This window comes from Glycine soja, chromosome 10 (genome assembly GCF_004193775.1).
Source record: "Glycine soja cultivar W05 chromosome 10, ASM419377v2, whole genome shotgun sequence".
In the NCBI taxonomy this organism is placed as follows: domain Eukaryota; kingdom Viridiplantae; phylum Streptophyta; class Magnoliopsida; order Fabales; family Fabaceae; genus Glycine; species Glycine soja.
Window position 1 is genome coordinate 39,734,968 of NC_041011.1, and position 26,235 is coordinate 39,761,202.

Consider the following 26,235-nt stretch of genomic DNA (forward strand, 5'->3'; position numbering starts at 1 on the left):
CTTTTGGTGAAAATATTTTTAAATATAAATCAATTTACTCAAAGCCTCACACACTTTTGACTAAAACCAACTGTAAAAAATCAAGTTACTTTAAAATTAATTCTCAAATTGTAAATCAAACACATACTTAGTTGATAAGTAATCCAAATTGATAACTATCTTCTTTTATAAGAGGAAAGGGTCATGTTAGATTGTATGGCTATAAAATTTTGAGTATTTGTATATCTTATATAAATGATCACGATGGCCCATAACATAATGAATCCTGTGTGTTTATTTCTTTGCGAAAAGATAATCATGCTTCGAGAGGATTGTGAAAGTACAACCAACCCTTATTACAAAATTAGTAAACTTAATTTGTAAATAAGGAAACAAACTGAAATGATCTTTACTAGAAGCGGATCGTTTGATACAGATCCCAGAGTTTGGATCACGTCACTTCTAGCGGGAAAAATAAGTCGGGGTAGACATCACAAGAATTATGTTGATAAGTCCAAGATTGGTTCAACAAGGAACCCAGAGAAAAATTCTCACAAAATATTCACAAAATGCAAAAAGTCCCTTCTATTGAAAACGAGTTCAATATCTAAGGTCCAGAAGACACCCATTTTATTTAATTTAAAATTAAAACAAAAATAGAAAAAAAAATAGCATGAGCCTTTAAATTAGTTTGGACCTTCAGTAACAATCAAGATTTTTGGTAGTGTCTTTAGGCCTTCATCATTCTCCCCTTGAGCCATGTTAAGTATGACTGATATCATTTATTGGAAAATATTCTCTAACTGTTTGGTCCTATTCTTGATCATGGATCCTTCTATTTGAATAATTTTAGAATTCTCATCATAAACTCATAGCTCATTTTTTCACATGATGGATACCCAACCCAACTAGCAGATCCACATTTATATACTTCTAGAAGCTAGATCACAAGATGGGTACAGAGCTATTAACTATGGAAAACAATAGACTAGAAGAAGTACCGCAATTGAATTCAACTAGTTGAACACTAGAACAGCATAATTAATGTTTATAAGAAATTTTTTTACGTTGACTTGGTTCTTATCAATTATCATCATATTGGTTAGCCACTTCCTAGGAGACGTGCTATGCCACGGCCTCGTGTCCCCTCCCTTTTCCACCATTTGCATTTTTTAATTTTATTATCAGTGCAAGCTTAAGAGCTCTCTTTTGACCTCAGCAGGCTTAGTCAATCTTATCCTACCCACTAACCTTCATTAACAGACTAACAGAGACATGTCTTCAACATAGTTTGATGTTGTATTTGCACTTATGTTATTTTTTAAGCTCAATGAATTAGGTGTACTTGTATTGAAATTGAACTAAGACTCCTCGTTTGTTTATGTGAAAGATGTCAGGCTGGCAGGAATTGTGCATGTGGAATCAATTAGGAAGACTCACGAAGCCTTTTATGGTTACTGCTCTAGTGCTCTATCACAATAAACAAGCAAGGAGCAGTTCTTAACAATATTAATTATCTTAAGGTGACATACTCAATACAAGTACACCTTGTCCAAGTGTACTGTGCTTGTGCTAATAAATAAATAACAAGCATGGCTACTTTTACTTGTTTGTATCAGTTTTCATCGTTTTGATCAGAGATTGATGATTAATTTACATTATGGTTTGAACGTCTAAGGATTACTAGAATTTTATTATTAAATGCCTAATGAGAAAAATTAAATATTTGCAAAAACTTCTCTGCTGTTTTTCTTTCCTACCTCTGCCTTCTTGATGGGAATAGGTCCATAGGCGGACCTATATTACTTTGAGGGTGTGCATTTGCATTTCCTCATTTTTTAAAATTTATCAAATTTGTAAATAAAATCTTATATTTTTATATTTTATTTTATTTATATTTATATAATTGAACCCATTGAATTTATTTTTTATAATTTACACCCACTGATATAGGGTTTTGAATCCGCCACTGAATAGGTCTATGGTCATATTATACTGTAGTTAGAAGAATGTATAGGGGACTTTTTGGACAACTTTGAATAAAAGAATTAAGTAACTTTCCAGGACTCTTATGCAAAAAATTTATCTAGTACTGTTTCCAAACAGATATGACGAAAGTACATGGTAAAAATACTTAATTAATTGTTGAACCAACTTATAACTGAAGCAAGAATTACTATTAGTATAAAAAAAGTACCATTTTTGTTTCTCATGTATACCATTGTCATATTCCTTATTATCATAATTTCGTTGGACATTTGCTATCTAATGGAAAACCTCTCCTGAAATGACTCGTATGCACAATTCTCTTTAGTTAATATTTCTACACTTGCACTAGTTTGTTCCACCAACTCAAAATTCCCTTCACACTAACCATGATTCATGATTAAGGAGGGATATCAATTCTGCAATCTCTTCCATCTGAAATCAATGAAAACCAGTCCTCGAACAGCATAAAAGACGACGAACCAGATTGTTTTCAGTTTTTGAAATTAAATTTGTATTAAAATATATCTTATTCGGCTTGGTAAATTGCTAATTCAGATATTGAGATTATATAAATTGTGGTTACTGCAGCTTAATCATAAAGAATAGTTTTTTTTTTTTTTTGCATGCATTGCCTTCAGCAATATTTTGCTTTTTAAGATGCCAAAAGGTTCATCTTGGAAGTTAGTACCAGCAATATTTATTGGCCACGAAATGTAAAAAGTATGAGTATTTCTGTAAGTTTTATTGCTGGAATTTCTGTCCATAACTATAACCATATCCCCATGTGTTAGTTATCCGGAATGGCCTGAAATAAATGAGTCCCATTAGTTGTCTTTGTATCCCAACAAAAAGTTAGTTTGCAATAGGAACTACACCAACATAACTACATAAGTTTGTGTTACCATACAAGCCTTTGAAGCATATATGTACATACTTTTCTAATGTCAAGAGAAGATGCTATGATCCAACTATTCCAAGCCCGTTTCAGCTGTTTCAAAACCATATATACATATATACATATATACATAGCAGCTTGGACTGAGTTACTAAAAGGAGAGAACTTATGGATGCATAGTCATGGCCTCTGAGCAAAAAATAACTTACCTATAACTAGACTAGTGGAGTTACTCGGATTCCCTAATTGGGAAAATCCAGTGAACAAAAAAGCATTCCAGTCCATTAGATATGAAGGATCTGTTGGTGCTTTTTCGGTCATTTTAAGAGCTAACCCAACAGTGGCTTTGTTGAAAAGGGAGTTATCTGTCTCAGGTTGTGAAGTTACAAGATAATCACCACTCAGACTATGCCACTTCTCCTCCCTGATGGTATCTTGGGTGATTTGCTGTTTATTGTGGTCATTCATTGCTTCCTTAATTTCTTCCTTTTTCTTCTTGCTTTCCTCCACATATGGCTGCATGAAAATAATTAGAAGTGGCAAACTGCAGGCAAACCCCATAGTGGCAAAAGAAAAAGAACAAGGATATATCTTTCAAGAATAGATCATTGATGTTATGTCAACTTCTATATACCTGTTTCTCAATTTCAGACATATTCCTCCATGTATCAATAGCCAAACGTAGGATTTTCTGGCCATCTAAGGCCTGACTACAAGTTTTCAATCTAGCACATTCATGCTTGAGGAATATCTGATATGCAGTCTTTCGTCCCGGCGGAGAACCTCAGCGTTTCTTCATTTCTTTGACATTTGAGGGTGGAGGTAAAAGCACAGGCTGTTCCACATACCCAGTCCCTGCTAGTGCTAAGTTAGAATCCAAAATATTGCAAAAGCACCTCTAAAGTCTCAAAAGACCACTACTAAATTACTGAAGAAAACTGATGAATATTGTCTCAGGACTTGGAAAGTTTTTTGCCAAGTAACAAACTTGTCATGTGGCAAGAGTAGTCCTTGGAGATCTCTGTGACCTTCATACCATCTTTAATATCCATTATATAAGGTAAACTAGCTGTTGAATTCCGCTTCTTCTGAAGTGGACCTTTAAAAACAGTGGACCTTTAAAAAAAACCCTTTTTAAGATTAAATAGAACATTTTCTAAGACCAAAATATAGCAAAAACATCATATAATGAAGCTGCTGAATTGTCTTGTGTTATGTCCAAGAAGTAAATGTAAACTATATAAGTAGAAACTGCCAAGAAACACTCCCATATATCGAACTTGTGTGCGTGAAGTGCCAGACTGAATCTATATCTGCTTAAAATAACCAAAAAATAATAGATCTCTTGGGCTATCCTTTGGTGCTGTTAGATCCAGCTTGCTTTGCAGGACGCCTGTAGAAGTACAATTTCTCAAACTGGTAGAGAATATGTGCATACAGCTTTTCAACTTGAGCACATAACTTCATACTATTCCCTTCCAATTTCAGGGCAAAGACTACTTCACCCCATTTCTTTTCTCGACCAACCTGAAAATTGGAAACATTAAATAGAAAATTCATAACACTATATTAAAATTCAATATCTGAGACAAATTCTTGCAATGATACATAAAACTATTTTAGCCTCTCTTGATTATAGAACCATAACTGATTTGGATGAATATTGAATAAAGTTGACAAGCACATTAAAGCTGCAATACATGCAAAAAAACAGCTAAAATCGTGTGAGGTCAATGTACCGGGTGATATCCTCCTCTTCTGGTCACCTCCAAGTAAAACAGGTACAAGTCCAGCAATGTTTCTCTGACATTGAAACTGCCAAGCAGAATTGGAAAATAGAGCATTATTCATAACTTTCATGTTCACAACATCACCTTTACTGGAAGTTATCTATTATATAATATAACACAAGAATTTTGGATTGAATTAACCAACGCAAACGACCCATGTACTTAAAAATAAGAGAAAGGACAACTGTAAGACAAAACATTTAATAACGTATTATGTATACTTTGTTTGAGACTAATTATAAAATAATGTGGTGATTGTTTGTTCGTGTGAACAATCATGAAAAGTCAGAAGTCAAAACTGGTCAAACAGGAAGCTCGAAGACAAAAAAGACTCGACTTTTCCTTGCATGCAAATTATGAGCAACCAAACAGAACAACTAGAAAGTAATTAGAGAGTATTTCAGCACCCCATCATCACGTTAAGGATAAAAAAAAACAAGAGCTAGCTAGCTAGCAAGCATGTTGTTGCGTGATAAAGAAAACTCACATGAGACTCAGTCCAGAAGACTCCAACAACTCGGCGAGTTTCAAGTAGAAACTCTCAGGAGTCATCATCACCGAGAGAACTGTTGATGTGTAAACAGAAGTTAGTGGTAGTATTTAATAAATAGAAGTTATGTGGAGTGGTTATGTGGAGTAGTTTTACATATATTGTAACTGCAGTAGTTTAATTTGAAGATTAAGAAAAAGAGCATTCTCTCTGAAAACTTGTATTCCATTGTTTTCTTTTAACAATTGGTATCAGAGCTCCATTGTAGAGGCTTGATATTGAGTGCATGTGAGGAAAACAGTAAGCGTGTGAGGAAAACAGTGAGTGTGAGTCAAGAAAAAAATTGCAGTTTTTTTTTCTTTCAAGTAGAAGTTAAGAAGAATGACACAAGGTGGGAGTAGCAGTTTTGTGCAGCCTGCAATTCCAAGGTTTGATGGTCAGTATGATCATTGGGCAATGTTGATGGAGAATTTTCTGTGCTCCAAAGAATATTGGGATCTCATTGAGAATGAGATATTGATGGTGGCACATGGAATAGAGCCTACGGAGGCACAATTCAAATTGATCAAGGAGCAAAAGTTGAAAGACTTAAAGGTAAAGAATTATCTTTTCTAGACAATAGATCGTGAAGTCCTTGAAACAATCCTCAAGAGGGACACGACAAAAAATATATGGGATTCAATGAAGCAAAAATTTCAAGGTTCAACCAGGGTCAAAAGGGCTCAACTACAAAGCTTTACGCAAAGATTTTGAGATTCTTCAAATGAAGGAAGGAGAGACAATGAATGCATATTTTTCTCGTACTCTAACCATAGCCAACAAAATGAAGGCTCATGGTGAAAGTATGAGTGAAACAATCATTACTGCAAAGATTTTGAGATCAATGGTCTCTAAATTTGATTATGTGGTATGCTTAATTCAAGAATCCAACAAGTTAGACATGATGAGTATTGATGAGTTGCAAAGTAGTCTTCTTGTTCATGAGCAGAGGATGAGAAGTCGTGGAGAAGAAGAGCAAGTTCTGAAGATCTCCCACGAAGACAAAGCAGGTAAAGGTAGAGCTAATGGTTCATCCAGAGAAGGTCGAGGCAGAAGAAGGGGAAGACAATCATTCAATAAAGCTGCTATTGAATGTTTCAAATGTCACAAGTTAGGACACTATCAATATGAATGTCCTGATTGGGAGAAAAATGCCAATTATGTTGAATTAGAAAAGGAAAAAAATGAAGAATTGTTATTAATGTCTTATGTTGAACTGGAGCAAGACAAAATGGAAGAAGTGTGGTTCCTTGACTCTGGTTACAGTAATCATATGACTGGAAACAAGGAGTGGTTCTCAGAACTGGATGAAAGCTTTAGCCAAACTGTAAAACTTGGCAATAACACCAGAATGGTTGTTGTGGGAAAATGTATCATTCGTATGCAAGTGAATGGATTTACTCAGGCAATTTCTGGTGTCTATTATGTTCCTGAACTTAAGAGTAATCTATTGAGCATAGGGCAACTTCAAGAAAAAGGCTTGACTATTTTGATTCAACATGGGAAGTGTAGGGTATATCATTCTGCGAAAGGATTAATTATGCAGACAGATATTAGTGGAAATAAAATGTTTTCTTTGTTGGCTACCATGATACCAAAAGCTTCTTCATGTTTCCAAATTGTATCAGAAAATGAATCTCATCTTTGGCATTGTCGGTTTGGTCACTTAGACTATAGCGGATTGAGGACACTTTTTGATAAGAAGATGGTAAATGGGTTGCCTTCGGTCAAGATTCCAAAAAAGATATGCATAGAATGTTTAACTGGAAAGCAACACAAAGACTTTATGCCTAAGAAGAGTTTATGGAGAGCATCAAACAAGCTATAACTTGTGCATGCAGACATATGCGGGCCTATTAAACCAAAATCAAACAGCAACAAGAGGTACATCCTAAGTTTTATTGATGATTTCACTCGTAAAACTTGGATTTATTTCTTACATGAAAAATCAAAAGTTTTTTCCATGTTTAGAAATTTTAAAGCTTGTGTTAAAAGGAGATTGGTGCATATATTGCTTCTTTGAGAATAGATAGAGGTGGTGAATTTACCTCAAATAAGTTTGTAGAATTTTGCACAAATCAAGGCATTAGTAGACAATTGATTGCCGCCTATACTCCTCAACAAAACAGAGTTGCAGAGAGGAAAAATAGAACAATAATGAACATGGTGCGTTCTATGTTAATTGAGAAGTTGGTTCCTAAAATGTTTTGGCCCGAAGCTGTAAAATGGAGTGTGCATATCCTCAATAGATGTCCTACTGTGGCTGTGTAGAACAAAACCCCAAAAGAAGCATGGAGCGATGTGAAGCCAATGGTTGATTACTTTCGAGTTTTTGGGTGTGTAGCTCATGCACATGTCCCAGACCAAAAAAGAAGCAAATTAGATTAAAAAAGCAAGAAGTGTGTTTTCTTGGGAGTAAGTGATGAATCAAAGGCATACAGATTATATGATCCAGTTTGCAAAAAAATCATCATTAGCAAGGATGTGATTTTTCAAGAAGATGAATGCTGGAATTGGAGCAAAAGCAATGAAGAATGCAAATCAGATGCTTTAAAGTGGAACGATGATGATGATGAGAATAACATGGAAGAGGGAATATAAAATAATAAAGAAGAAAGTAACATTGAAAGAGAAGGTAGTGATGTTGATACAAGAAACTCAAGTGAAATTGGTGTTTCTTCTAGTGAATCAACTGAAACTGATTCACCAATTCTGAATGAAGGGAGGGTAAGAGGACCACCATCTTGAGCAATAGATTATGTAACAGGTGAAGGTTTGCCAGATGAAGATGGTCTAAATGCTATGATAATGCTCACTGAAGATGACCCACTTACATTTGAACAAGTTGTCAAGAGTAAGAAGTGGAGGGATGCAATGATGGCAGAGATTGAGTCAATAGAAAAGAACAAGACTTGGGAGCTAACTATTCTACCAAAAGGGGTGAAGCCAATTGGAGTTAAGTGGGTTTTCAAGACCAAACTTAATGAGAAAGGAGAGGTAGACAAGTACAAAGCAAGGCTAGTGGCGAAGGGGTATGCACAACAGTATGGAGTTGTTATACTGAAGTTTTTGCTCCAGTTTCCAGACTTGACACCATTCGATTAATACTTGCTTTGGCAGCACAAAACAAATGGGATGTTTTTCAGCTAGATGTAAAGAGTGCATTTCTTCACGGTGAACTCAATGAAGAAATCTTTGTGCAACAACCATTGGGATATGAGAAGAAAGGTGAAGAAGGAAAAGTTTACAAGCTAAGAAAGGCATTATACGACTTGAAGCAAGCACCAAGGGCATGGTATAGCAAGATAGAGGCTTACTTTGTTCGAGAAGGCTTTGAAAGGTGTTTATGTGAACACACACTGTTCACAAAGTCGAAGGAAGTAGGTAAAATTTTAATAATAAGTCTTTATGTTGATGATTTAATATATACTGGAAATGATAAAAGTATGTATGATGATTTTAAGGATTCCATGATGTTGGAATTTGACATGACTGATTTGGGGAGGATGAGATACTTTCTCGGAACTGAAGTAGTATAAAGTTTAGATGGGATTTTTGTGTGTCAAAGAAAGTATGCTCATGAAATTTTAGGAAGGTTTGGAATGGATAAAAGCAATTCAGTGAAGAATCCTATTGTTCCAGGCACGAAATTGTCAAAGGATGAAGTTGGAACCAAAGTTGATGAAACTTTGTTCAAACAGGTAGTTGGCAATCTGATGTACTTGACTGCAACTCGACCTGATTTGATGTATGGAGTGAGTCTTATTAGTAGATTCATGTCTTGCCCAACTGAATCTCATTGGCTTGCAGCAAAAAGAATATTAAGGTATTTGAAAGGTACAACTGAGCTTGGAATTTTCTACAAAAAAGGTGGTTGCACAAATTTGGTGGCTTACACCAACAATGATTTTGTTGGTGATTTGGATGATCGCAGGAGCACTTCTGGCTTTGCATTCTTACTTGGTTCTGGAGCAGTTTCATAGTCTTCTAAAAAACAGCCTGTAGTGGCATTGTCTACTACTGAGGCTGAGTACATAGCTGCTGCGTTTTGTGCCTGTGAGTGTGTTTGGCTGAGAAGAGTTTTAGAGAAACTTGGTCATAAGGAGGAAAATAGTACTTTGATTCAATGTGGCAATAATTCTACTATACAACTATCAAAGAATTCTGTTTTTCATGGCAAAAGCAAACATATTGATATAAGGTTTGATTTTCTTAGAGATTTGACCAGAGACAAAATTGTGGAGTTGAGTTACTGTAATTCTCAAGAACATGTTGCAGACATGATGACAAAGCCTCTCAAGTTAGAACAATTCTTGAAATTACGGAATATGCTGGAAATGGTTGATGCGTCGGTGATAAACTAAATGTTTGTTTTTCTTTTTCATATAGTTCAAGGGAGGAAGTTAGTGGTAATTTCTTGTAAATAGAAGTTAGTGGTAATTTCTTGTAAATAGAAGTTAGTGGTAGTTTCTTGTAAATAGAAGTTATGTGGAGTAGTTATATGGAGTAGTTATGTAGAGTAGTTTTACATATATTGTAACTGCAGTAGTATACATATTGTAACTGTAGTATTTTAATGTGAAGATTAAGAAAAAGAACATTCTCTCTGAAAACTTGTATGTCATTGTTCTCTTTTAACTAGAACATTGTTCTACATGGGACTCGCCAGCACTTGCATTGGTGATGGAGACATTAACAAGGTTCATGAGTTGGGTCTCCGATGGCGATGGAAGTATCATCTTCCTCTCCTCTTTGGTCTCCATGTTTGAGGAAAGGACATAGAGACCTTATGCCTTTAATGTGCGAACATTTGCGATAGCTGCACAGTGCACACAAGTACGTGACGTTCCTTGTCTTGTTTGGTCGATAATTTTTTTAAAATAAAATTAGTGTCTCGTTTTAAGTAGGGGTGTGAAAAAGACTATTTAGAATAAAATCAGGTTTCTACGTCGGTTTTAATTTAATTGATTTTTTACTTGAATTAGTTTTAAAAAAGTATATTATTTAATAAAATTAATTTGGTTAACTAAGTTGTTTTTACAAAATGATGAACTTATTTTCAACGAGATAAAAATATATTTTTAAAATAATCTAAAAATCAGTTTAAAATTGGTTTCAATTCTTAGAATCTATTTAAAATTAGTTCAAAATCAATTTTCTAAAATTAGTCTGATTGTGAATCAATTTTCTAAACCAATTCGATAATTTAGATGTAAAACTGAAATCAGTTTAGTTTAGAAGGAATCAAATGGATGTAGTTAACGACACATACACGGAATATATGGAAGAATAAACTTAGATCTCGCATAATATACTCTTGGATAAAAACAATAAACTTTAAATGGAATCTATTAAACTTTAGACTAAGAATTAATCTCTTAACAAAATATGAAAGATGCCATTGAAGAGCAAAAACTCTAACTGAGAGTGATATTCCTCCAAATCCAATGAAAGATACTTGCAGTAGTCTGTAGTATAGACAAAAAGTTTAGAAACAAACTTGTTTAAAAAAAATAATATAGAACATATGAAAAACTAAACATTAAAACAGTACACAAGAAATCTACTTATATTTATAAACATTATTAATATTAATGTACTTATTATACGATGTAGAAGACTTTTTTATTTATATTTAAAATATAAAAGAATAATGTGATACTAAATGAAACTAATATTTAAAGTAAACTATTTTAAATCACAGCAAAACTACACATGTTAAAAATTATCTTAGTTTTAAATTTAGATAATAATATATAAATTTATTTCATTAAGGATTTATCTAGTAAATTATTTTCTTTAAGAATTTCTATTTTTAAATTAATTCAAAATATTTAAAATAATTACATGCATCTACAGATAACAAAAATATAAAAATTAATTATAAAAAAATAATTTATTGAAATTAAAAAAAAATCATTGAGAGTGAAACCAATCAAATAAAAAAAACATAGTAATTTTATAACATTTTAACGTAACATTTTCCTATGTATTGAATACATTTTTTTTTTACCAAAACAATTAAGTATATTACCCTGCAATGCAAAGGCTTAACATGATAAAAAAAAATCAAATTTTAAAATAAAATATTTTAAATTAAATTTATATATTTTAAAATACCTAAAAATATAGAACTATACTTCACTTGCATTTATAAACTTATTTCACATTTTCTCGTGTCTTTTTATAAATTTTATACAAAATACTAGAACTAATACAATTTGTCATCTAACTGTTTACTTAAAAAAGAATGATGTTAGTGTTTATTATGTACAATTTTTTGTTTAAAATTACATTTACTTTCATTGCTTTATTTTTTTAGTGAATTACATGCTATCTATATATAAAATAAATAAGTAAATATAATTTATAAGTATATTGGAATAGAAGTGTAAAGATAAAATCTCACATTTAAAAAAATAAACAAATTAAATAATATATAAATAAGAAAGATCCACAAATGTATTAAGCTTTTTTGGATTGAAGGTAATATCATATTCACTTTATATGATATACTTATAACCCATTATAAATATCTTTATGATGTTTTATCCGCTCAAATGCACAACAATAAGCTATATGGTGTAACTTTAAATAAATAGGTTACAATGGCTTCACCACCATTTACATTGTCTATTTTATCGCCTAAAATCTTGAATATGTATATCATCATAATGATAGTGATTAAGAAAAGTTTTTTAACTACTGCATTATGTTACTTCCTTTAGATCCTCGGCTACAATTTTGCTCTATTCCATTTATTCTAAATTTACAATTTTTCTATTTTAAATCTTTATGCTTCAAAGGACTCATTTTAGTCCTCTGCATTTAAAAAAAAAATTGATTATGATCTTGTTGTCAAATTTCCGTTAATATCGTCAGTGTTTTAATTTTTTAAATAATTAATTTAACATATTAACAACTACAAAAAAACGTCACTATGTGTAAATTAAATTTTATAATTATAATTAATTGTACAAGAAAGGGACTACATTGTGATTAGGGGTTGGAATAGGTTAGGTTAGACTTTAAAAGGTCTGAGTCTAGTCTACGATTAATTTTTGAGCCTGATTTATAGTCTATCAAAAACTTTTATTTTGACTTGGCCTAGCCTTTTTAACCGCGCTTGTCCTGATAGCCTATTTAAAAGCTTTTTTCATATTAAATCTTTAATATTCTTAATTGTTTTTACCAAAAAGAAATAAACAACACAACTTCTATAATAGGCTAAACATAAAATGTTAATTACTTCTATCAAACAACTTGAAGGGACTACATTGTGATGGAGCTTATGGCGGACATACACAATAGAAACAAAGCTTTTTTTTTTTTTTCGACCAATTTAGCCCGGCTGACCAACTGGGCATGGACCAGGTTGGCCCGGTGAATCATAAAAAAAAATCAAAGATATAGTTGTCGCAACTCTCACCCTCTCAGGTATCTTTTTCTTCACCTTCGTTAGTTATATATATAGTATGCAAAAAATACTACTTTGTCAGCATACTAGTAAGACTTTATACGAGGAAACCATGGAACCAATTCAATAGAAAACGTGTAGAAATTGATCTGGGCATTAAAATGTTTTTCTTTTAAAGCATTAAGATGTTTCTAGTCAATAGTTAATTAGAAAATTCTATTACAAAAGTTTGTAAATATAACACTACGTCTATAATAGTTTTTTGAAAGAATTTATAGTTAATATTGATTAATTATTTCATTATATGATCGATGCTAACTGTTTATTTCGATTATTATACCATTAATGATAAAAATGTATGTGGAATAAATATAATTTGTTTTGACACATGTCGACAATTGTCTATTCAAAATTTGCAGTTTCCCTATTTTATATTTCTCTCAATCATAAAAAAAAAATTGTTGGTGGATTTATTTCCTTTTTTATTATGGAAATTCAAGATTTTTTCATCTCAAGATAATCATGCCTAAGTTGAATAGATAGTATAAATTCATACCAAAACCATTAAGTTAAGATGTTTAGGTAATGAGCTCTAATACTTCCATTTGCCTATATAATTATAACACGCATTAATCGATTGAGCCTATCAATCTTTATTTCGGCCAACAATTAATCATCTTTGAACATGAAGCTACTTCCTCGAGAAATAATTTTCTCTCTTATTTTGTTCATTATCTGTTCTTCTAAGGTTTGTAAAGCAATGGATTGTGGTGGCACACAAGTTTCACGTACCATCGTAGTCGATCAATCTGGCAAATCAGATTTTCATACCATTCAAGCTGCCATTGATTCAATAAAGACAAGCAACAATAAATGGGTGAAAATTCACATAAAGGCTGGCACATATACGTATGTTATATACTCCATTTTATTAAATTTATACCCAAATAAATTATTGTCTCTTTCTTAGCTTTTTTTTTTTTTTTTTGCGTGGTTACATTATATATATTGAAATATCTAGAGTGAAACTAATCATATTGTGTGCAGAGAGCAGATTCAAATTCCATATAACATGCCGTGCATCTTTTTGGAAGGCCAAGGAAAAGAAGTCACCACTGTTACATACAATGACCACCAAAAAACAGATATTAGTGCCACGTTCTCTTCATTTCCAGACAATGTTGTTGCATCGGGCATTACTTTTAAGGTATAGCAAGATATACATATGTTAAAAAACAATCTCATTATTTTTTTCACTAAAAAATGGAAATACTATTTAGTATGAAACCGATCTCTTTATATCTTTTTATTTCAAGAAATATATTACTTCATGTTTCAAATTTGTGAATAGATTAAAACACAACAGAAAAAAAATACTAGAACAACGACTCTAACAATCTAATAGTCACATCCATGTTGTCTTTTTTTTTTTCTTTTTTTCTTTTTAGAACTCGTTTGATACTGCGGCAATATTAAGTTATGATGGGAAACGAATCCCAGCATTGGCTGCAAGGATATATGGAGACAAATCTGCATTTTACAATTGTAGTTTCATCGGTTTTCAAGATACATTGTGGGATGTGGAAGGTCGTCACTACTACAAAAATTGTCTCATTGAAGGTGCTGTCGACTTCATATGGGGCAGTGGACAATCTTATTTTGTGGTATTTAACATGTACTAATAAATTAACATGGCCATGTCAAATTGTTTTGTTCTTTCTCATCAAATTAACTAACTAATTTCGAGCATTTACTTTAATTTAATGTAGGATTGTGTGCTCAATGTGACTTCTTCGGGTTCCATAACAGCACAAGGACGCAGTTCAAATAGCGACCCAAGTGGTTTTGTGTTCCAACGAGGTTCTGTGGTTGGTAGCGGGAGCGCGATATTAGGGAGAGCCTATGATCGTTGTTCTAGAGTTATATTTTATGACACAAACTTGGGATCTGTGGTTGACCCTCAAGGATGGAATGCTTGGCATTATACAAAACATGAGTACGATTGATTCCTTTAGCATAACTAGCAATTTTATGTCTTCAACTTTAAAATATATCATGATAATTAATGCATTTTGTGGCAACACAGGAGAATGTTTATTAACTATAAGAACTTAAAAAGATAAATTTTAAAATTATAAGGACTCAATAGTTAATTAAATATTTTTTATGTAACCATTTCATTTCATGTTAGTTTGTAACATTCTCAAGATTAACTAGTAAAACAAATTTATGCAGGGATTGCATTTACTACGCTGAGGTTGGATGTACGGGTGTAGGTGCTAATACTTCCAAACGCGTTCCTTGGAGAAAGAAATTGACAATCTCAGAATTCAGACAACAATTTTCGACGTCAGTGTTCATCGACCACGAAGGCTGGCTCTCAAAAATACCATTGAACTGAAGACATCTTTTTATTACTGTTTAGCCAACTTGTTTTGTGGATAAATATAAATATCGTGAAAAAGCTAGGATGGTGTTAATTTCAACATTATTTCGACTAAGCATGTAAATAATGTTTTATGTTAAAGTGTTTGAAAATTAAAGATTTAGAGCATAAGACTGTACAAGTTATTAATGATGTAAATTGTAGATAAGTCGTGAAAATTATTATAAATTATTAAGAAGAGTTACTAGTAGTTAGGAATCTTTATAAATACTTGTTTATTCATAGAGTACCTTCATAGTTTTCTTTTAAATTTGTTGTCATTTTCTCTAAACTTTCATCATCTTCTTTGGATCTCAATATTTTTTTCTTTTCTCTTTCCCAAAATTAATTACTTTTTTTTTAATTTTCTGTACCTTTCTATTCTCTCACTTTATTTTCTTCTACATTCTCTATTCTTAATTTGCTCTAATGATCAATTTGCACATTACTTTCTATTATATTCTTTATCGACAAAATTTTAACATATTAACCCATGATAAAAGACTCATTGAGATGGATAAAAGATTTTCAAAAGAAATATATATGTTTTCTACCTCAAATATCTATCTATGAGATTATATTTGTTTACAAAAACAAATACAAAATTTTCGTTTGGAGAATTAAGTTTTAGCTATGTAATTCTGTGTGGGTCTTCAAGGGAAAACTTGTATTATTTTTCAATTCTTTTTATTTTACATTATTTATGGGATTTTGAATCGAAATTGTTGGTTCGCCATATGTACATGTCAATGAAATTAAGAAATCATTTTCTTTCAAATTTTTTGTTACTTTAATTTTCTCCTCATGCTAGTATTTAAACAAATGTAGTAGTAGTTTTGTCAATTAAAGAAAATTTATTTGGAATATAGGTCATGCAGAAGATATGGGAAAGTTGTTGTTTATTTATTTAAAGAAGACAAAATAGATAACTTCATTCCTCTAAATGAAAAAAAAAAACAAAAAAAAACTCAACTTAAACTTATTATACAAAAGAGAAAAATCCATAACTATCAAAGGTGCCTGCACCATCGTCATAATTAAATACTACTAAAAAATGGGTTAGTGAACGGATAAACAATACAAAGTTTCAAGATTGTCTTATGGATTCTGGTGAAAATTATGTGTCCAAGATCCGTTATGCATAATCGTAGTTATAATGGGTTCACAGGTTGACCCAAAAGCAAAATTGAAAAGGATAAAAAGAAATATAGCCAACTTTACACTTTATCTGCAAAGAATGATACAAAAACATAGTACTTATATAAGTCAACTAGCTAAAGTCACATACTCTCCTGTTATAAATAAAAAATAAAATACATAATTTGGAGAGTGAGTTTCTGACTATTCCTCCTCTCAATTACACATTTTCAATATTTTTTTTCTTATTCTTAATCAGATGTTTATTTTAATTTTTACACACTACTTCCAACACTACTAGCTAAAAAATGTGACTTTTTTACTATTTAGGGATATTTTTTTCAATTTTTTAAATTGGGAATCATTTTTAAATAATTACCCAAAAAGGGATAAGTCGTAAAAGATATCACAATTTATGGGTTAGAAATTGTGAAACATGTTACGATCTCGTATTTTTTTTCAACTAAGTTGTAAAATTATCTACAACTTTAGTTAATTTTTTTTGCTTTTACGATATCAAAGTTGTAAAATAAAATTTTCATTTTGTGACTTTAAAGTTGTAAAACCTTTTTTTAAATGTTAAAGTTATTTGTTTTTTTTAAATAATAGTTTTTTATATTTTTTTACGGTTTTTAAAAAAAATCAATTATGAAAAATTTATTTATTTAATTGTCAAATAAATAATTTTAATTTTACTTATTACTATTTTTATTTAATATGGTTTTATTTTATATGTTGTTAATCTATTTTAATGTTTTTTTATTTAAAATTTAGATAATCTATTAATAAAAAATAGATACTAAAATTAAAAATAACATAATACATTAATATAAAATTAACAACACAAATTAGAGAAAAACATAAAAAATAGAAATTATATTAGACATGTACTTGTTTATATGAACAATTAGTACGATTATGTTTTTCACTTATACACAATTAACATTTCATAAGTCTATTTGAAATTGGTTCGTCCATTTCATTATATATTGAAGTTCATACTAAAATTAAAAATAACATAATATATTAATTTTAGTATGTATTTTTATTGATAGATTATCTGAATTTTAAATAAACAAAATATTTAAATAAAACAATATTAAAAATATTTAATATATTTTAAATAATAAAGCATTAAAATAAATTAATAACATATAAAATAAAATCATAAAAAAATATACATCATATTAAATAAAAACTATTAATAAATAAAATTAAAATTATTTATTTGACAATTAAATAAATATTTTTTTTATAATTTGGAAAAATTAGAAAAAAAACCATAAAAGATAAAAACTATTATTTTTTAAAAACGAAAAATAACTTTAACATTAAAAAAAATATTTTACAGCTTCAAAGTTGTAAAACCAAAAACAAAATAAAAAAAAAGTTTTTACAACTTTGAAGTCATAAAAGTAAAAAAAAAATTACTTATAACTTTAAAATCGTAAAAAAGAATTAACTAAAATCATAAATAATTTGACGACTTAAGCTAAAAAAAATACAAAATTTTTTAGATAATTATTTTAAAACGGTCCCAATTAAAAAAAAAAATACCCGTAAACAGTAAAAAAGCCAAAAAAAATGTCCCGATCAACCATCTCAAACTATGATTCTTTTTATTTTTGTTTGAATATGTGATTTTCTTATTTGTCTATCCCTTTTAATTCTTCATCTTTTATCTCTATCTTTAAATTTAATTTCAATAATATTTAAAATAAATTATTAATAATTAAAAATAACTCTATATTACAATTTAGGTTAGCTGTTATAAATCTAAAATAAAATTTATATATTTAAAAATATTTATTTATTATAAATTTTAATTATAATATTTATACTATATACATATAAAAATGTCTCCCAAAAGAAATGTTTACAAGTGACATCTTCAAGAGTTCTAATCCATAATTTTTTTTGAATTTCTTAAAAGAAAATTCATTTGATATTAAAATGTCTAAATTTATATATATAATAATTGTAATGTAATTATAAATATTATAGTTATAATAATGAAAGTGATTAGCAATTATTTATAATAATTGTACATGTATTATAATTTTTTGTACTACGTATTATACTTATTGTTAATATTATTAATAAATCAATTATTCATTAACATATGGAATTAAAAAAAAACTCATTGCATACATAATAATTTATGCATTATTATTTGCATGTAAAATAATTTTACGACATGGAAAAGAAATATTTATATTCTGATTAAGCATAATTTTACAATCAATTTTATAGGTAATCATGAGAATTATTACATCCATTTTTAATTCAAATAAAGTTAGAAAATAAAAAGGCAACCAAGGAAAGATAAATGTTAAAAGTAAATAATTCTATTTTTTTTAATTGAAAAATACATAATTGTATGATAAAATATGCTATTATAAATTGTCATATGAACTGAAGGTAGCCATAATTAATTTATATTTATTTTTTCCTGGATAAAAAACTATGTGTATCTACCAACTCATTGTAATTCAATAAATTAAAAAATATTTTAAATATTCAACATGAAGTACTCAATTCTTCTTTTTTAAAACATTTAATTAGTTTAAAGTAATTAGGAGTAATATATATTTTAATTAGGATTAATTACTAACGTTAGTATATTTTTTATTCAAAATTACAATGTATTCAAATTAAGATAAAATATAAATATTTCATTGACTAAACATAAATTTAAGTCTTATTCGTTCAAAAATAAATTTAATTCTTAATTTTATTACGCAATAATAATTAATAACTCAAAAATCATTATGTTTATGATACATTATTGATATTTAGAACAAAAATATTAATTTTAGTTTATAATTCCTAATTCAAAATTTTAAAAATTCTCATATGTTAAAAGTTTAAAATATTTTATATCATTTTTCAGAAAAATTAACATATATATTGTGAACGACAGACTCGCTTGAATTAAAGTTTAAATTTAAAAATGTCACTTTAAAAATATATATTTTTTAATTTTTTATTATAGCTAACAACTTTCAGTTTAGATTGTCTGGAGTGTTTTTTTTTCCAATAATCATTTAATAGAGAAGTTAAACATATATATATATATATATATATATATATATATATATATATATATATATATATATATATTTATCTAAAATATATGATATAAAAATATTTAGAAACAAACTTTACCCGTGCATGACAGGGTCACCACACTCTAGTAATTTATATATATTAAAATTCTTTATTGTAAATTTTAATATATCCCAAAATACTAATAGAATAAAGCCTATCTACAGATTCAATTCACTCATAGTCAACAAGAAATATCAAGTCAATACGTCACTCATAGTCAACAAGAAATATCAAGGGGTACTAGAAGATTTAGATGAATTGATTGAATAAATTATATGAGTTATTATAAATCTGTACCTATTTTATTTTCTATTAGAGAGATAAAAAAAAATAAAAATCAAGGGCTTATCAAGGAGGGTCCAAATCACTTGAACCAAAAAACAGAGTTTGCTTCACTGTCACCACTTTTCCCAATTGGCCCGATTGAGGCCCATGAAAACGATGGGCTTCAAGGTCTATCCGTTGTTTGTCTGGGCTCATCCAAAACGTTAGAAAGTGACTGGGCCGCCTCGAAGCACCAGTGTTAGTTTGTGGAATCCTACATCGCTACATGGCACATTTAACAGCGGAAGTCAAATCATCATTGTCATGAATCAAAATCAAAGTCCAAACCAAACACGAAAAAGGACGTGCTACGCGATAAAACGACACTGCCACGTGGCTGCACAAAAATTCTCTTACGTAATGGTTTCACAAAACACAAGTAGTAGAGAAAAAAAATGGCCACACAAACAACACTAGTTGCGCACTCCGCCGAAGCACACACGACGAAATTTCAGGCTAAGGCTGCACGCTTCTTTCCACATTACAGATAAGGCGCTTGCGAAATATCCCCAACGAAATTTTAATCTCATCGCGATTCCGCAAAAGAAAAGAAAAGAGTGTGTGGTGTCGGGGATGAACATACATTGAGGCAAAAGTGTTTCTTTTCTTTTCTTTTCTTTTCTGCGCAGTTATTATTATTTTAGGACTGCAACTGCATGAGTTGGACAAAACCGAGCAAGATTGGTAGCTTGAAGTTCTACAAGCTTCAGCAACTATGGCTATTGCTACGGCCACCCTCTCTCTCCATTTCGCCAAAATTCCCATTCGTCAAACGCATTCATCTTCTCCAATACGCCATCGCATCCCTTCTGGTCGACGGTTGAATCTCTATTACCCTCGCACTTCCCACAGGTTAGTTTTTTTTTTTTTTTTTGTTCCTCGTTAAATGAAATTAAAATTTCGAACTTGGATTCTGGGTTAAACGTTAATTGTTAACGGTTTTTGTTTGTTATCTCTTTCTGCTTTTTTGGTTACAGATTTGCGTGTTTTGGTTCCAAGTGTTCACTGACAGACACTGATGTGCATTTGGTTCATGTTACCACGGATGAGGATGAGGCTCAGGGAAGAGGGGTGGTTGAGCCTCACTGCCCGGTGCCATTTGTTAAACTCAATACTGATATTCTCGAGACTGAGTCTTTGAACTTGCTCGCAGAAGCCACATTTGTAGATACTCTCTTGACTGCATTGCCTGTAGGTTTTTTATACCAAGTTTTGGGGGTTGTTAAGTATTGCTCACAGTTTCTCATCTTCCTATGGTGTGTTCTGCAGGTTTTGTCCGAGGAGGAGCAGCACGCCCTATCTGCTACTCCGGCTCACCCGGCTGGTTTACACGGTGGGATGTTTTCTAACATTTTTATTTGAGTTATGACAATGTTGTCCTAGTTCTATTATTACTAAGTCTTGTATTGACTTTAATTTCTTAGAATTTAGACTTAGGGTCTAACTCAATTCCACAAAACCAGCTTGTACAATGAGGATTGCCCAAGCTTTATAAGCTCTAGTTCGGTCTTATCTATAGTTGATGTGTGTTGCAACCCCTAAGAGCTGACATCCTGACGGCTGCACACTAAGACACTTTACTCAGCCTTTCAGCCCCTTTGTAGGTAGTCCTTTTCGATGCATTGGCAACCGACTATGCAATTAAAGTGGGCTAGGGGTAATGGTAATTAAGGTGGCTTTCCTACACTTAAGAGTTTTCTTTTATTAGGGTGGGTGGGAGTTAAAATGAATATGTAAAAGATTGAATACAGGCCTGAGTCAAAATTCCCTTGTTTACTATTGGAATGGAAAGCATTAAAAACTGTCTTTTGCATGGTTGGTATCAATTGATATTGATATGGCTTTTCTTTTATTTAATATGGCTTCATCGATCACTTTCTTTAACCTCAAAAGTGCTCTTACAAGCCTGGCATTGCAATCCAGTAAATACAGTTTATTATAGCTGTTATCTTCTTTGAGTTGATCAAAATCAAGCTTGTCTAAAAATTGTTTGATGCTTATCTTGTCCAATTATTTTATTCTGTGTCTTTTGCCATCTACATTATTGATGACTGTGATGTTGAATCATCTAAGCTTCTCTTAACTTGAAGATTATATATTTTCAGCTTTTTATGCTAGTTGCTTAACTGCAAATGTAGTGGAGCAGCTTTGGAATTTTGCTTGGCCTTCTGCCATTGCCTTGATTCATCCAAGCCTTTTGCCAGTTGCTGTAATGAGTTTCTTCACCAAAGTGGCTATAATTGTTGGCGGTCCCTTGGTTGGCAAACTTATGGACCATTTTCCAAGAGTGTCTGCATATAATTGCTTAACCATTGTTCAGGCAAGTTGTTTGATAATCTATACAAACTATAAATTCAAGCAAGATATAGCTCTTTTCCTAAAAGTGATCATTCTTTCTAATTTCCAGGCAGCAGCTCAGTTGCTATCTGCAGCGATGATTATTCGTGCCCATTCTGTCCAACCTACTTCATTTTCTACACTGCTTCTGCGTCCCTGGTTTGTCATATTGGTTTCAGCTGGGGCTATTGAGAGGCTTTGTGGAGTAGCTTTGGGGGTTGCAAATGAGCGTGATTGGGTTGTGCTGGTATTGTCATTCAGAGCTTCGTCTGTTCCCTTGACATGTGATTTGTAAATTGAAAAACTTGTGTTAAAATTAAATCTTGTTCTGATCCCTAGTGGCTTCTTTCCGCAGCTGGCAGGAGTGAATAGGCCTATTGCATTAGCACAGGCAAATGCTGTTCTAAATCGAATTGATCTCCTGTGTGAGGTAATTTTATTTTTTTAATATTTGCTATATGTTGATTAGCTAGCTTATACATTTTCATGTTTACTGAGCTTGCAACCATTCCAGTTGAGTGAAATATTCAGGAATTGTCTTATGAAATATCAATTATGTTAACTCTATCTTGGAAACTTATGAAATGTTTGTCTGCAGATAGCCGGGGCGATGCTGTTTGGATTCCTTCTTTCTAAATTTCATCCTGTAATCTGCTTAAAAGTTGCTTCTGGGTTAATGATGGGGCTTCTGCCTGTTACAGTAATTTCTCTGCCTTTCTTCTTGATCTATTACTTCCATAATTTGGAAGCTGAATTCATTTTTAATCTCCGTTGTTATTTGCAGATTGTTTTCAATTATTTAACCAACAAGCTTTCCACCGGTGTTCTTGACCGACCTAAACCTTCACAAACCTGTTGCAGAACATTTAATGAAGATTCTGCATTAGATGCCAGCAGTATAGGTATATTATTCTTTCTTTTGAGAATTATCTTTGTCTGGATATCTTAAGTATACTTACTTCCAGTTGCATCTACTGGCAAACCAGTGTTTAAAGGTCTGGAAGCCATCAAGCTCGGCTGGAAGGAGTATCTGGGTCAGCCTGTTCTCCCTGCTAGTCTTGCATGGGTGCTCCTCTGCTTTAACATTGTTCTCACGCCAGGCAGTTTGCTGACAGCATTTTTAACACAGCGTGGTATGTGAATATTTCCTCCGTAGTAGTGTAGTACCTTTTTATCTTGGGAAATTTCTTTCACTTATAACGCGTATTTTGTTGCATAAAGAATATAGTGAAGCACCTGATTTCAAGTTTTTGAAAAACTTCCATCAATCATAAACTCATAATTGGTAGGGTTATCTATTTTCTTAATCGACAACCCTTTCATACTTTATTAGCTTGGACTAACATGTTCTCTTTGGTTACTCTTTTCAGTTATTACATTTGGCATCTATCATAAATGTTTAATTGATGTCTTTTAATACTGTTAATGTTTAACTGAGTGCTGTAATAAATGGTCAGAATTCAGAAAGACAGAAAGGAAAATGTACTAATGCAGCAGGTTTTGATGTAGGTTCATCGTGGTAGTCTCCAAAACTGTTTTGCCCATTAATCATTCTATTCCATATTTAGACCAATAATCATTGACATTCTGTAATTTCTTTTATCTTTACTTTTCCTTGGTTTTTACGGGGTGGGGATTAATTTTTTTTGGTATTTGTGCTAGGTCAAAAATTTATTTATTTTTTTCAATTTTTCTGCAGGCTTACATCCGTCAATCATAGGAGGATTCAGTGGAATGTGTGCTTTAATGGGTGTTGCTGCAACATTTGTGTCTTCAACTCTGGTCAAGCAATTTGGCATTTTAAAGGTTTCTTCTCTATCCTTTAATGTTTTATAATAATAATAATTATTATTATTATTATTTTGATGAGCAAAAAAAAATGTTTTGTTATTTTTAAATTTTGCACACTGGAAACTTTGAGCCCTTATTTTTTATCAATTTGTTGAGAAGTTTTCTCTCTTTACCAGGCTGGGGCAGTTGGGTTGGTATTTCAAGCGTTACTTCTCAGCATGGCTGTTGCTGTATATTGGAGTGGAACAATTTCTCATCAGAGCCCTCTTCTTACTTTCCTATTTCTGATTGTAAGTCGCTAAAGTACTGTCACTTATAACATTGATGTTGAAGTTTATAAGTTAGAGTGGCCCAAAGCCCGTGTCCGAGTCCGTGCTTCATAGGGTTGATCCGACACTGATTCAAGTTCAGCTTACACTGAATTAGTGAGCTAAACTGTGACATGGAATGTTCAAGGTGGTTGGTTCTAAGGATGCTTTTTTAAACACTGATTATATCTTTTAAATTCTTATTTTCAGTACAATGTGCATTTCTTAGCAAACAAGACATAGCTTGAATTGTGTTGAAAAAAGTTGCAACAGGTCATTGAATATTTGTTGTTAAAATAGAAAAAGTTGGTACGAGTCCACAAGAGAGGAAAGGCTCTTAAGATGTCCCAAATTGCAACGTTTTATTCATTTTATGAAAATTTCAAACTTTGGATTTTTGACGTGAAACTAACTTTTGTCAAATTTGTTCACACTGAATTTTTGCACATAAACTGCTCTGCTTTTGTGTGCAGATTCTGTCACGGTTAGGACACATGTCATATGATGTTGTAGGGGCTCAGATTCTCCAGACAGGAATCCCATCATCCAAAGCAAATCTCATTGGGACGACAGAGATTGCTGTTGCTAGTTTGGCGGAGTCTATAATGCTGGGTGTTGCAATAATTGCAAACGATCCTTCTCATTTTGGATGTTTAGCACTGTTGTCTCTTCTATCAGTAGTTGGTGCTGCCTGGATGTTCTGTAGATGGCTGTTGAATCCAACAGATGAACAAAAAAACCTTTTTTCTTATGATCCTCAGTTTTGATATTTATGTAAGTATCCCTGGACATAAACTACTGGCACTTGTCTAATTGTTTTCTTATGTTATATAGAAGAAAAAGTTTGGTGGGGGGCGGGGTGATATTTTGCCCTTAGGGTGTATTCGTTTGCAGAGAATGAGTGAAAAGGGGAGAAATGAACAGAAAATAACGTGGGACTCATACTTTTACATTCTACTTGAATTCAAAACTTTCATCTTTATTTTTTTTTTTCAATTTCTTTTCACCCTAACGAATGGATCCTTAGTCCGAGATTTACTCATGTAAAAGTGGGATATAACTGATTCTGTCTGCTGTTAACCATTGTGGCTAAATTTGAGGTTTTGATAGTGTTCTTTAGGCGTATAACTAAGTCTTCAATAAATTGGTTGATGTAGACAGCAAGGGATCCAGTTTATGGAATCTCTTAGCAGTGGTTTGACAATATTTTTATCTAACCATTAACTTCTGTCAATGCAGTTGTTCATTAATTGCCTTAGTGCAAACTGCAAAGGCAGTTCGATGTAAACAAGAATCAAAATATAGCATGGTGGGTGATTATCCACTTAATACAGGAGCTTGGGGCGTTTTCTTCTCACCTGGCCAATGATATTCATTGTGTGGACAAAATAGATGGCTTTACCTGTAATTCTGTAAATGTGTAGCATGCCATCATATTTATATTATTAGTGTACATGACAAATAATTAGCTAGTTGCCTACGTCCAACACGTACAAACGTTTTGTAAAGCATTTTATTCATTGTTAAAATTCTTTCCCGGGATTTAAAATATCAGCAGATTTGTTCCGGTGATTGTGATAGGAGGATCAATGATTCTTAGTAAAATATTAATTTGAAATATTTTAATTGGAAGTCGTTAACTTCATATTTTGATCTCTTAAAAAATAGCATATTCTTTTTTTGTTAGAATTTATTTTGATTATATTTGAAAATAAAATTGCATTGTAAGGTAATTACAATTAGAGGAAACTAGACTGAGAAAAACTATCACTAAATTTATAAGAATGGTTTTTCTACGGTCATGATTTACAATAAAATATTGTGATGTTTAATTTATTAATTCACTTAATGAGAAAAGGATTGGTTGTGATTTAAATATTAAAATATTTTTTAATTTATTTTTTCTTTTTTTTTGTTTGAAATATTTCTTCAATTCATGTTTAAAAGACATTAATTTAGAAAATTTATGCATTCTGCATACATATATAGAAAATGTTATATATATTGATGGTGTAAACTATCTAATGATAAATTATCATATATGAAAATTTCTTAATTTTTATAATAATTATCTTAAAAATGATATCAATGATAATTTTGTATGAGTCGATATAAATTTTTTTACACAGACAAATAGTTATTAAATTTTATTTTAAAAGATAATAAATTTATCGTTACTTTAATTAAATTAAATGGTAATGTA

The 26,235-nt window shown here is 31.2% G+C and overlaps 3 protein-coding genes across 3 annotated transcripts; 2 read left to right on the forward strand and 1 right to left on the reverse strand.

The window, feature by feature from the left end:
• Window positions 1-2,774: 2,774 nt before the first annotated feature.
• LOC114371008 (high mobility group B protein 9-like) lies at window positions 2,775-5,209 on the reverse strand. The gene is made up of 4 exons (XM_028328409.1): window positions 5,141-5,209; window positions 4,603-4,678; window positions 3,498-4,390; window positions 2,775-3,379 (listed from the first exon to the last, which is right to left on the reverse strand). The coding sequence occupies exons 1-3, from the start codon at window positions 5,206-5,208 to the stop codon at window positions 4,214-4,216; spliced, it is 321 nt and encodes a 106-aa protein (XP_028184210.1). The 5' UTR covers window position 5,209; the 3' UTR covers window positions 2,775-3,379; window positions 3,498-4,213.
• A 7,338-nt stretch (window positions 5,210-12,547) lies between these two features.
• LOC114371746 (putative pectinesterase 52) lies at window positions 12,548-15,000 on the forward strand. The gene is made up of 6 exons (XM_028329093.1): window positions 12,548-12,556; window positions 13,348-13,508; window positions 13,647-13,806; window positions 14,048-14,263; window positions 14,369-14,595; window positions 14,835-15,000. Exons 1-6 carry the CDS (start codon window positions 12,548-12,550, stop codon window positions 14,998-15,000), a joined length of 939 nt encoding a protein of 312 aa, XP_028184894.1.
• A 4,988-nt stretch (window positions 15,001-19,988) lies between these two features.
• Window positions 19,989-25,622, forward strand: LOC114372434 (solute carrier family 40 member 3, chloroplastic). The gene is made up of 13 exons (XM_028329985.1): window positions 19,989-20,448; window positions 20,574-20,787; window positions 20,866-20,929; window positions 21,702-21,916; window positions 22,004-22,180; window positions 22,289-22,363; window positions 22,532-22,633; window positions 22,718-22,835; window positions 22,920-23,066; window positions 23,633-23,739; window positions 23,901-24,014; window positions 24,506-24,806; window positions 25,272-25,622. Exons 1-12 carry the CDS (start codon window positions 20,312-20,314, stop codon window positions 24,797-24,799), a joined length of 1,764 nt encoding a protein of 587 aa, XP_028185786.1. The 5' UTR covers window positions 19,989-20,311; the 3' UTR covers window positions 24,800-24,806; window positions 25,272-25,622.
• The last annotated feature ends 613 nt before the right edge of the window (window positions 25,623-26,235 follow it).

Bases quoted from the DNA above. Each gene is read 5' to 3' on its own strand.
- LOC114371746 (XM_028329093.1), top strand. The intron at 14,264-14,368 runs GTATTTAACATG...AATTTAATGTAG, and splicing joins GTGGACAATCTTATTTTGTG to GATTGTGTGCTCAATGTGAC. The intron at 14,596-14,834 runs GTACGATTGATT...AAATTTATGCAG, and splicing joins TGGCATTATACAAAACATGA to GGATTGCATTTACTACGCTG.
- LOC114372434 (XM_028329985.1), top strand. From the start codon at position 20,312: ATGGCTATTGCTACGGCCACCCTCTCTCTCCATTTCGCCAAAATTCCC. The intron at 20,449-20,573 runs GTTAGTTTTTTT...TTTTGGTTACAG, and splicing joins TACCCTCGCACTTCCCACAG to ATTTGCGTGTTTTGGTTCCA. The intron at 24,015-24,505 runs GTAAGTCGCTAA...TTTTGTGTGCAG, and splicing joins TTACTTTCCTATTTCTGATT to ATTCTGTCACGGTTAGGACA.
- LOC114371008 (XM_028328409.1), bottom strand. From the start codon at position 5,208: ATGATGACTCCTGAGAGTTTCTACTTGAAACTCGCCGAGTTGTTGGAG. The intron at 4,679-5,140 runs GTGAGTTTTCTT...TCTGCTTGGCAG, and splicing joins TCTTCTGGACTGAGTCTCAT to TTTCAATGTCAGAGAAACAT. The intron at 4,391-4,602 runs GTACATTGACCT...TCCAATTTTCAG, and splicing joins GAAGAGGAGGATATCACCCG to GTTGGTCGAGAAAAGAAATG.